The sequence below is a fragment of the Corvus hawaiiensis genome, chromosome 12 (assembly GCF_020740725.1).
Source record: "Corvus hawaiiensis isolate bCorHaw1 chromosome 12, bCorHaw1.pri.cur, whole genome shotgun sequence".
NCBI lineage: Eukaryota > Metazoa > Chordata > Aves > Passeriformes > Corvidae > Corvus > Corvus hawaiiensis.
In genome coordinates this window covers 19,591,956-19,603,980 of record NC_063224.1, presented here as the reverse complement: position 1 = coordinate 19,603,980, position 12,025 = coordinate 19,591,956, and the positions used below count along the sequence as shown (strand labels likewise).

The window sequence follows — 12,025 nt, the reverse complement described above, 5'->3', positions numbered from 1 at the left end:
GTGAAAGGATTAAGCTGAAACAGAAACTGTTAATCCCAAAAGATGGTAAGAACTGTGATATAGACCAAAAAGAGGTGTCAGAAATAATTTCTAGAGTTTAAAAACATGCCCACAAACTTGTGAGGGATAACTCTTACCTCTACTTAGATCATTCCACTATAGCTTAGTCAAGGTTTTAGAGCACTGAAGGTAAAAAAATCAAAGCATTCCTCAGTCCAAAAGAGATGCATCAGTTGAAAACATCAAACATCATTTCTGTTAATGTGCTGTAAGTAGGGAGAGGTGGGTCTTCTTAAAATAAAAGCTGAAGATATGCACATATGATTTTAAAGTCTCATTTATTTCATTTGTTAAAGAACTTAAGATACATTAAATAGAGTTTCTGCAATACCAGTTTGCATTACTAGCAAAGTTACATTCATAATAGCTAAAACCATTGCATTTTGTAAGAATTTTCCATTGCCTTTAGCATCTGCTGGATAAAAATCTCACATCTAAAACAATGCTGAATTAGCCCTCACAACAGCCTGTGAGGTAGAGGTCAGTGTTACCCTCTTTTTACATAAGAGGAAGCTGAGAAACAGAGTTTTAGATCAGTGTACCAGAAAAACCATGGAGATTTGAGGAGCAGAATTCTAGTCTTTCATTCCTTGTACTGTGCTCCACATCTCATGTCTTCCTTCCTTGGGGAAAGGGGAGCAGCCCACAGCAGCTGCTGTTCTCCCTTCTCCCCACTTTCCTTGTAAATCTTTGATTTCTCCATCTCAGCTGATAAAAAGTGATCAACATCAGCGATTTCTGCCTGAACTATACGGACAGAACAGACCATGGGAAGCCCGGAACTAAAGTAACTGGGAATTGACTGTGGGTAATCACAGAGAACATCACAGTATCGAGTACCAGAGTTGGAATTTTGTCACTGATCTGCAGAACCAACACATGGCTTTTCTAAAGCAACTTTTGCAGAGGTAAAAGGACTCAGGAGCACTGAAGCCTCTGGTGCACAGGGAGCACCCCCTGCCAGGCAGGGTCTGTGCAGCAATGCACACTCAGGGCAGACAGGATCTACCCACGTTAGGTCCCAAAGGAAATGAAATACCTGCTTTCTGAAGGAAGTCGTATTGCAGAGCATAGCATTGAACTGAGGTAGAATCTGAGCAACTGAGGACCACAAAACACACCTGGATCACTACAGAGGAACTCTTCAACCAAACTGACCCTTACCAGGGCACTGTGGTCCTGTGTTCTGCATGGGCTGAAAGGATAAATACCTAAATAATACTGTGCGGTAAACTGCTCTGCTTTTCTTCACAGCATTACATTGTTATTTTCATTATAAGATAGCATCTTAGAACAGTAGATTTAAAATATATATTTAATTTTCATACCAAGGCCTACTTGAGGCAAGTAAAGAACTTCTTCTAGTGCTACTCATACACTCTGTGTCATCAGGCAGCAAGACTACACTGAAAGCAATCTTTAAATCAGAGCTCAGCAAATGCTAACAACAGATCAGTAAGGAAAATTTAAGTCAAATTTGTCCAAAGTTCTTGATTATTGTTTCCTCATGTATTAAATGAGACAATTAGAAGTTGTGGCTATCAGCACTAGTAGATCGCTACATAATTTCCCATTTTCTATCAAGATGGATTTTAATTTCATTTTAATTTTATAGAGTTTTAGGTCTTGGATAACAACCTAGTACACTCAGCTATCACTTATATTAGATAGTGCTGGTTAAAAAGATCTCATTTCTCCAAAGAATGAGCACTTCAAATAAAATACAAAGCCAGAAGACTGTTCCTCTCTGAGCAGAGGGTTCATGGAAATGCCTGTCTTGTGTGTTCCATGAGTGGTCTGAAGACCAGAGTTTCTGTTTATAGTATCTCACACGTGGAAGCTCTTGGATATCTCAGGACCATTATCAGTTTTTTTCAGGCCTTGAAGGAAGCTCGAACAATTCTCCCCTTCAGAGGCTGAGGGGGGCGAAAATTATTGGCCATTTGGATCCTCTGGTCTTCCTCACCAGTGAAGAGCAGCATGCGGAATTTCTCCAGCTGGAAATTCAGGGGAAACAATTCACTGCTTAAGAGGGCAATCAACAGTAATGTTTTTTAAAAATGACTAAAAGGAAGTATTCAGTATATTTTAATCAGTTAATGAAACAGGTTCCAAGAGAGTATTAACAGAAAGTAACAGAAGCCCTGAGGATTGAACAAGCTGAATATTCACAGACTTTTAATTTAGCCTCATTTCAAATCAAAACAGTCTCTGCCTGCTTACCCAGCATTGAATCCTACAAGAACTGAGAGAGTATCAGAAGTTTACCTGTTTCACAGAGATTCTGATGGGTTCTTTCAGCACTATCCATGTCACACTCTCATTAAGGGGTGGGGTTGTCAAAGAACCAAGGTATGTCCAATAATCTAGACTCAAGGGCAGGAGACATTTAGGGTTGAAGCCTCTAAACTGAGCTTTTGTTCCCTGAGAAAACAAAATGGACTTGAAATTTATCCTTTTACTTTTAAGTGCAGGTTAAATAACTTTTTTGAAAGAGAAGAAAATGTTAAAGTAACATTAAAAATAGGGGAAAGGAGAAGTCTGTAAAGGTTTGACTGCCTTATAACAGCTGTTAGCCAAAAGTAGGTGGCAAGTGTGATGCCTAATGCTGGCTTACCAGACTTTGAGGTCTTGCACAATTGTCTTTACCAAAATTCATCTCTTGTCACAATAGGCCCAAAAATAATGCAGGAGGTGTGTTCTGTATATAGTGTTCAGTGTGAGCTACAGATAATATCATGGCAGAGTTCCTTGTCTCATTACTTGCTATTTTCTATTCTTCTCATCTATTTTAGTAGAAAAATTTAAATCTTATAGTCATTGTCTGCTGTGGTAAATATTGGCTTAAAAAAAAAAAAATCAAACCTTCAAGTCTAAAATTAGAGGAAGGTAGATTGACAGAGGAAGATACATTAACCAGAGATTGGTAGAAATAGGAGGTGCTGCCTAAAGTAGTGATTGCCTTAGGTACCACAGTCTGGAGCAAAACTCTTCAACCTGTAGGAGTATCCAAAAGGATCTCAGTCACTCAGAAAACACTTCAGGGACAGACTAACTGTGGACCTCAGTGAGATCATCCTTGACAGAGCTCTGCAGCAAAGAAACAGGCAGCTTCTTCCAGCCTAGGCTCAATGGAAAAGGGATTATTTTGCTGAGTCTAAGAGCTGAGCCTCAAGGGCCATGGAACTGTTGATTTTGGGCTTTTTGCGAAAGGCAGAACCTCTGGATGACCAGTGGGGTCAGCAAAGCCTTGTGAGGCACCTGAGATTAGGAAAATAATATGAACTTTGGAGGGGAAGAAGAAACTACAACTACAGTTATGTTCTAGTTATGGGAGGACCTGTGGGTGGGTGATTTTTCATTTTTGTCTCAAACATGTACATGAGCATGATTTTTAAAGGATATCCCAGAAGAAATTTAAGGAGCTGAGAACTTACTTTAAATTTTACCATGTACAAAGCATCAGTGAGTCTGTTCATACTGGCATGTTCTTTCCCAATCTAAAATAATGGAATAGACAGGTTAAGTAAGAAGGATTACAACTATGCTTTAATTAAGTGTTGTTTTCTTACCCAAATCTTAACATTCCTACCAAAGTTTATCAGCAATTTGCAATGCATTAATGCTTCCAGTAAGTCATCTGTTTTCCTTAAGCACTTCTTAAATATGTGGCATGGTCCTCAAACATTTTACAGCATAATGCTTTTCATCATGTAAACATGCTATTTTTGCAATTCTTACCTCCAAGAAAACACCAACTACTGCCAAGCCATCTGGAGCTGCTGCTGCCTCTCCAAATGTTGCATATTTTCTGGCATTCCAATGAACTAAGTGGAGCTTTAAAGAAAAATAACAAATAGGAATTAAATTAGTGATAGAAGCTGTGACTGTGGTTTCTTGTTGACAGCACTAACAATTGTTCATAACAGAACGGTTTTGTGTCAAAGGCATTGCTGGAAACATGAAGTTCAATCTTTTGGATAGGTCCATGAGTGTGGGCAGGCACTAGGCAAGTTTTCTGTAACAGCCCACACTGGGGTGGCATGGCCAGGCTTTGGGAGTGGGAGGGTACAGGGGTGGCTTCTGTGAGAAACCGCCAGAAGCTTCCCCAGCTCGTGATCACAAGGAAGGGACCAGGCTGGAGCAGCTCCTGAAGGACTGACTGCACCCATGGAAAGGGACCAGGCTGGAGCAGCTCCTGAAGGACTGACTGCACCCATGGAAAGGGACCAGGCTGGAGCAGCTCCTGAAGGACTGACTGCACCCATGGAAAGGGACCAGGCTGGAGCAGCTCCTGAAGGACTGACTGCACCCATGGAAAGGGACCCAGGCTGGAGCAGCTCCTGAAGGACTGACTGCACCCATGGAAAGGGACCCAGGCTGGAGCAGCTCCTGAAGGACTGACTGCACCCATGGAAAGGGACCAGGCTGGAGCAGCTCCTGAAGGACTGACTGCACCCATGGAAAGGGACCAGGCTGGAGCAGCTCCTGAAGGACTGACTGCACCCATGGAAAGGGACCAGGCTGGAGCAGCTCATGGAGTTCGCTGTCTCCTGTGGGAAGGACCCCACACTGGAGCATGGGAAGAGTGTGAGGAGCCCTTCCCCTGAGGGGAAGGAGCAGCAGAGACAACCTGGGATGAGCTGAGCACAGCCCCCATTTCCCATCCCCCTGCACCACTCAGGGGAGGAGATGGACAAAGCTGGGAGTAAAGTTACGCCCAGGAAGCAAGGAGGGGTGAGGAGAAGGTGTTTTAAGCTTTAGCTTTTATTTCTCGTTATCCAACTCTGATTTGGTTGTTAATAGATTTTTTTGTTTTGCTGTGTCAGTAACTGGTGAGGGATCTCTCCCTGCCCTTATCCTGACCCATGAGCCTTTCCTTACATTTCCTCTCCCCATCCAGATGAGGAGGGCAGGGATGGCTGACATGGTGAGCAAGGAATCAGAATCCTAATCCTGCCCCCACTGCAGACAAAGTCATGTGACAACAGCATTTGCATGAAATAATCCCATCTGTGAAAACACATCCTTACCTCACAGGGAAAAGGTTTTCCATCAATGGTATGCTCTGATCCCTGGCTGTGCGTGGTCCCCCAGTGGAAGTGGAACTGCTTTAGCCGGAATGGATTCTGAAAGGGCCCTCCACTGATTGCTGGGCAAAAGAACAAAAAAAAAAATTAAAAAGAGAAAAAAGCTTAAGCATTCTGGCTTTCTAGCTTCCCGCTAGTAAAACTAACCACTGTTGGCACAATAGTGGAAAAAAGCCAGCAGCCTCTCCCAGCATGAAAAAGATGCATCATCCAGGCATTTAAGAGGGGTGGATTTATTAATGGAAAGCACCGAAATTCATCTGAAAATGTAAATTAAAACGTTGTGTGACTACCTGTACAGAATTTGTAGCTTTCTTGAAAGAGTCTATTTGACACATGAAGATGTGGTAACCACCCTTATGGTTATGCCTTTCCTGTTAAACACAATACATACAAGTGGAACAGATGGAGCAGCCCTGGGAGAAGCACTTGGGGTGCTGTGGGTGAGAGCTGGCCCTGCCCCAGCCCTGAAACCCCCAGTGTGGGCAGCAGGGGAGGGGGGATTCTGCCCCTCAGCTGAGACCCACCTGCAGAGCTGCCCCAGCCCTGGGGCCAGCACAGGAAGGACCTGGAGCTGCTGCACAGAGCCCAGAGGAGGCAGCAGCATGAGCAGAGGGATGGAGCAGCTCTGCTGGGAGGAAAGGCTGCCAGAGCTGGCATTGTTCAGCCTGGAAAAGAAAAGGCTCCAAGGAAACCTTATACTCTGAACATCAGGTAGACAATTCAGCTAAGTATTTCCTTCTTACAGTATCTTTACTTCCAGGGGAGGTTATCTATATTCCATTTCCTTTAAATACTTGATCCCATAAAAGGGGAAATATAATAGCTGGTACTTCACATGACACCAGTCAACCTCAAATCACCTTCTGAAGGCAAGGAAATGCCACAGAGACACTTCATACATCATTTAGAAATAACACCTAAGAACAGGTGAATATTTAAGATGCCACCTATAGAAGATATTTTATCAGCAGCATCAGTAATTCCTGTAATTTTATATGCCACCAAATCTAAAACATTTTGCCCAACAGACATCAAAACCTGATCAGAGTCTCACATTAAGAAAATTAAAATTACATTTAGTATCTGTAAAGCTTGTATCCTCAGTGCAGTTCATAACACTTTATTTAAAGAGTGAAAGCTGGGGCTTGCACAGTGCCACCACATGTGCATGGTTCCAGCTGGCCTTTATGAAGGAAAGTGGCCTTGCCAAAGCAAAGGTTTTTAGTATTATTTAAGGATATAAATACCACCTACTATGTTTTTCTAAACTTACAAAAAGAATGCATCACCTGTCCCAAATATTTTAAGAAATTTAGCTATTATGGATTACTGTCAAAATTCTGTTGTGTCATTTATGCAGAGCTTTGAGTCACTAGATCTAACACAACTAAAACCAGTTTAAACCATGTTTTCCACTCCTAGCAGTCATCTTCCTTGAAAAAGTGTTACTGAAACAAAACTTGTCCTTAGTGTAGAAAGGTCTCATTCCTGACAGGTGCTCTGAGTCTGTATGTCTAAATGCAGAGTAACAGATGTTCTTAAACTTCTAAAGCTGAATAAAGTTCACTGTTACACAGATACAGTTCAGCTGAAAATTACATTAAAGTCGTTAGCCAGCTAAGATAATACTTCCACAGATATTTTACAAATTCTGTTTATAGGGTGACATTCTGAACAGATCTGTGCAGTAAAAAGTCCTCTCTGCAAATTCAGTTAAGATGCTTGAAAACCTGACCATTCCATTGGGCAGATTCTTAAATTCATTCCAGAAAAAAACTTAAAACAAAATGGCTAGAATTTTAACCTCTAGTCCTCATTTCAAAGGGTCACCAGCACAGACAAGCCACTTCACAGAAAAAGTAACTTGTTTTGAATATCAGGGTATCCTATTTAGCTTGCATCAATGAGCACACCCAAAAGGACGATGAAATCAGCTGATAGGTTTAAAAATTGTTCCAGTTCTTTTTGTTTTGTTTTTTTTAATGCACTCTTTCCAGATGTAAGGGCACAATCTACCATGGAAACAGACCTAACAGAAGAAATAATCAATTCTTAAAAGAATTTACATCCTCTGCCAAGAGCTGAGACAAGAATAATGTACAACTGCAGACAGTCCAACATCGAAAGTTGGCTGCTACCAACTCAGAACCCAGAATTAGCTGAAGATTTTATAATTCCTGAAGAAACCAAACTTCTACAAGTCAGGGAGGAAAGAAAATGCAAGGCAACAGTGACCAGTCCAGGTACAGCTTGGTGCAGTGAGTATGATTATGATGACTGTTCTGCATGACCCATCTCTGCTAATCCTCTTCCCTTCCCTGTGGATGGGAGCTGGGCACTGAGCCACAGCTGGCACGCGAGTTGGCATCTTTGATTTAGGTGATCACGAACCAGGGCACTGAGGAGCTTACATCTGTACTCTGGGTGCTGGATGGGGTCTGGCAGTGCTGGAGAGATCCCCAGCAAACTTCAATTCTCATCTAAAAGAAAAGCACTGCAAACAAACTTCTGATTTTCCTGATGCAAGAGCTTTTCCTAATGAAGAAACACTACATTGATCTGTGATATTGCATTGCTAGAGAGGCTCAAAGTGAAGATAAAAATATAAATGGCTCCAGTCACATGCCTCATTCTAAACTGAAATTATACATCATAGAAGTTACACTGTACAGAATGTACTTAATTTTATCTCCCCCACTAAGTCACAAACTGCTGTTCTGAGCTAGCTAGCTGTGTTAGTCTCACCTGTCCTGTCATCAGTGTCTTCAAACTCCACCATAACAGAGTGGCCAGTGTTGGAGATGCTGAGAGAGGTACAGGACTCATAGGAGATGACAAGGGGCTTCAGGTTGGGGTCATAGACTGCTCTTGCAGAGACGATGTCAATGGGGGACTGGCGGTTCCCCTGGGCAATGGGGTAAGCTTTGTGCCACTCGGAAGGTCCTTCAAAAGCAAACAAAGGAAAGCATCATTATTCCCTTCCTACCATACACAAAATGGTCATTATGGGTTTTCATGAGGCTTGAAATAAAGCTTGCTCAGCAAGAGTGACTCGAATGTTTGGAATGTGAGAAATTCATTTATATTCTAGGCTGGTGTGTTTTTATTAGCACAAAGCAGGTTGCAACAAGATGGGGATTCAAAAACCTTGTACAAACACACTGAGGAGATCATGGCACATCAACAGACTGCTGTACCCCCAGTTACTTGTGCCACTCTGTCTCTGCAGAGGCTGCAGTCACCTTGCTAAGGTGTTCCAAGGTGGGTACAGGTGTAAACACTTGCATGCACAAACACACTCCTCCAAGGAAACAGCATTTAATTCTCCCTGGGAAAGACAGTGTAAAAGCTCCAGCAATTCAAATTAGATACAGATGACTCAATCTCTTAGCTACTGACTATGAAGTTATTTTTAAAATCATTTTATGACTGCAGTAAATCTTTGAGACAGCTCCATTCTTCACTCGTGCCCGTTATGGTATCTCTCTAACCTGAGTGAAGGGTACAGGATGATAATTAACACTTTGGGACTTCCTGACCTCAATAGAGCAGGGAGAAAGACCAAGTTAATAGCACAAATCTGCTGCCAGAGCTGGAACATTCTTAAGCCATTTGAGATAACAAAAGCTTATGCATATCAAAGAATTCCTTTTTCTTATGGCTCATTTTCTATGGTAGTGAAAGCAGCAATTAAATTCCTCTGCTGCTTCTGTTCATAAAGTGTAACAGTAACAATTGTACTTCGGGATTCTCAAGAAGCACATTTTTAATTGTAGCATTCTCACATACTTTCACAAGGGGAAGCTTTTTTAAAATCAATCATAGGTATTTAGCCTCCATGAGTTTACATAACAAAACAGTGATCTATTACACTCTTACTTGGCTTTGACATTTTTTGCAAAGCTAAGCTTATAAAATAATATCTTTTCTCAGCTTGCCTGCAAAGCAGATTTAGGAATTAAGTGCTGTTACGCAAGCTAAGGCCACATCATTTGGCTCTCACAAGCTTCATAAGAGTATACATTGCTTTATTACTACTACCTACAAGCACAAACACATGACATTACCTACTAGCACTAACCAGCCTCACTTGGTATTCAGACTGGCTTTTAGACTCACAGACACTAAAGTAATTACTGTTAAGAAAGAGACTGGCCCCTGAAGGTTATGCAAAAGACTCTTGTTGGACACTCAGCAGCTAAAATAATTGCTGTAAAGAGACAGACTCCTGGAAGTTATGCAATTGTCTTATTGGCCAGCATCAGCCACTCATCCATCCTCTCTGTAAAGGATACAGGCACTATAAACCACTACTGTGGCAATCTCTGAGGAGCTCCACATCCCCCCTCACGCTGTGACACACATCCTTGGAGGTGGGAAGCAAAGGAGGAGGACTAAATTAAAAACTGTCAAATCAGAAAGCATAAGTTGTTCTGTAAGAGATCTGATACTGATCTGTACAATTTATCGATGTACCAGACATACATAACATATAGCTTATTTTATTCACTTTTATGAAAGCCTAAATATCACATTTCAGCAGCCACACAGAACCAGGAGATCTATTACTGCTCTACTAAATCTTCTTTGCTTAACAGAATTGCTTTTGGAGAGACACACAGGTAATCTTTTTTATAACAGCATTTTGGAAAGGGACCCATCTATAATATCTGCAGTCTGAAAAAAAACCCAAGCCACTCAAACTGCTTCCCTCAGCTTAGGAATGTTGATTGCAACACTGAAAGGCAGCAGATGTAAACTTGTGCATCTTTTGGTGCCACTTTCTGGGTGCTATTGATTATCAATAAAGTAATTAATTACCTGCTGTATATACTTGATTCTTGCAGACATCAAAATGCAGGCAGCTCTGCAGGGCTCAGGCAACAGCTCTAGAAAGAAAACGAGTGGGGGAAGACAGAGAGATGCAGCACGGAAATGCCATAACCTACCGTCAGCCTGCCCATATCCCCAACTGTGGTGGCCAGTCATTTTGGGAGCTGCCCCTGCTTGGCTCCAGCTCCCTGAGCAGGGCACTGCTGCCTACCTGCCTTTATACCGGCTCCCCGTGGGATAGGGTCAGCCCCTTAAAGATACAGAGCAGCCAAAGCAATTCCTGCAGGACAGGGAAAGCGCCCGTGTTCTCCTGCTCCAGCCTTGCTGCTGCTGCTGCTCCTGCTCCCCCTATTTGCTAAGGCAGCACAGGTGAAGGAAAATGTAAAACTCAGATAACTGAAGTCTCAGAACTTAGAGAGAAAGCCAAACTGTGGATCACATTTAGGAAAAAATATCAGTGTTTTCCCATTCTCTGCCCCAAGGAAGCAAAAGCCATAAGGTGCTCTGAACGTCAGGACAGTCGTGCAGGTGGGACCTGCCCTTCTCACATCTGTGTTCTGCATGGAGAAACATCACTGCCTCTGCTGAATCCCTCCTTCCAGCTGCAAAAAAGGAATGATGTTTTTACCAGATCTGTGATTAATCACAGTCAGCGCTTAGATGAGATGGAGAACATCCTCATCTCGGGAAAAATTACTTGTGCTGCTTTTAAACAAGGTACAAAATCACACAAATTAGCAATGAATTGGCAATCTGATTTTAATTTTGCAACTTTAAAGGAACTTTTTAAACAGACAAAATTAAAAGTGTGGTTAGATTAGGGACAGAACACAGCGGACTCCAGACAAAGGAGTTGATCTGTGAAGCCTCAGTTATCTGGAATGATCCAGTAGTTGCCTGCTCCCTGCTAAAGCCATGGAGAGGCTACAATGAGACACCCAATCTGCAGCTGTAAAATGTCTTAAAACATCTCTGGGGCAAGGAAAATGGCTCCTTCATTGTAATTTTGTTAGATCTGAGGAAATGCTCTCTCTCAAGGCTACATTTTACAAACACATTGATTTTCACAATGACAACAGCACACAAAAATAGGGATTCTTCTATTATGCAATCAAGAATATGGAAGGAAAAAATCAATAAGAGCATTTTATGCAACTTTTATGTTGTGGTCCTGCCTTGCAAGTATTAATTTCCTTTTTCAGGAGGTTTCCATGAGAGTCAGCTATAAAACCTTTGAGAGTTGCTGATGCCAGCTAAATCACTCACAGAGGGCTGTAAACTCCTTCAAAGGTCTCCACAGGAGAGTTCTACAATGACTTACTCAGGTGAGCTCCTCAATTTATTCCTGTTGAGTTGCTGTGACCCGCTCAGGTCCCTGACACGTGCCTGGCACAGACACTGGGTACGGCTGTGTCCCACCAGTCTGGGCACACAGGCCCTCGTGAGGACCCAACACTGGAACTAGGACCTTAAAATACTCACTCAGATGCAGAGTCAGGAAAGCTGTTCTAGGGAAAAGTATAAAAAATGCCAACGCAGCAGTGAAAAGAAATGGAAGAGGGATTTTGTGTGTTAAAAGAGCAGACCATAAACTGAGGAAAGGCACATGCAAGGCAGAGAATGCTGAGCAACTGTTTTCAAGACTGTTTTCAATTGTTTTCAAGCCAACACTGGGCTCAGGTGAGCCCACAGGGCACAGTGGCACTGCAGTGCCCAACCTGCGCTTGACACCATTGACCCCTTCAGCTGTTATTTTCTCACTCAAGCCCACACAGGTGTCTGCATATCTGGACTACAAACACATGGCACAGGAAGAGCTCTGAGACAAGTGGATATATCCTGATGACACGGCAGGAAGCAGACTCCACAAAATGGAGGTTTAAATGGATGGATTTAGAAAAAGTGGATAGGGGAATGACAAGACCTGAGAGGAAAGGAAGGAGAACCTGAATAAAACTTTAGCTGTAAATGATAGTGAGTGTGTATATGACAATTTAATGTGCTTCCAATCCAATCAGCCTTCTTTCTTTATGAGGAAA

The 12,025-nt window shown here is 42.3% G+C and overlaps 1 protein-coding gene across 1 annotated transcript; it reads right to left on the bottom strand.

Moving 5' to 3' along the window:
* Nucleotides 1-321: 321 nt before the first annotated feature.
* Nucleotides 322-10,179, bottom strand: CA7 (carbonic anhydrase 7). Its single transcript, XM_048317037.1, has 7 exons — nt 10,103-10,179; nt 7,899-8,096; nt 5,094-5,212; nt 3,802-3,897; nt 3,498-3,560; nt 2,329-2,484; nt 322-2,057 (listed from the first exon to the last, which is right to left on the bottom strand). Exons 1-7 carry the CDS (start codon nt 10,140-10,142, stop codon nt 1,935-1,937), a joined length of 795 nt encoding a protein of 264 aa, XP_048172994.1. The 5' UTR covers nt 10,143-10,179; the 3' UTR covers nt 322-1,934.
* Between the last annotated feature and the right edge of the window lie 1,846 nt (nt 10,180-12,025).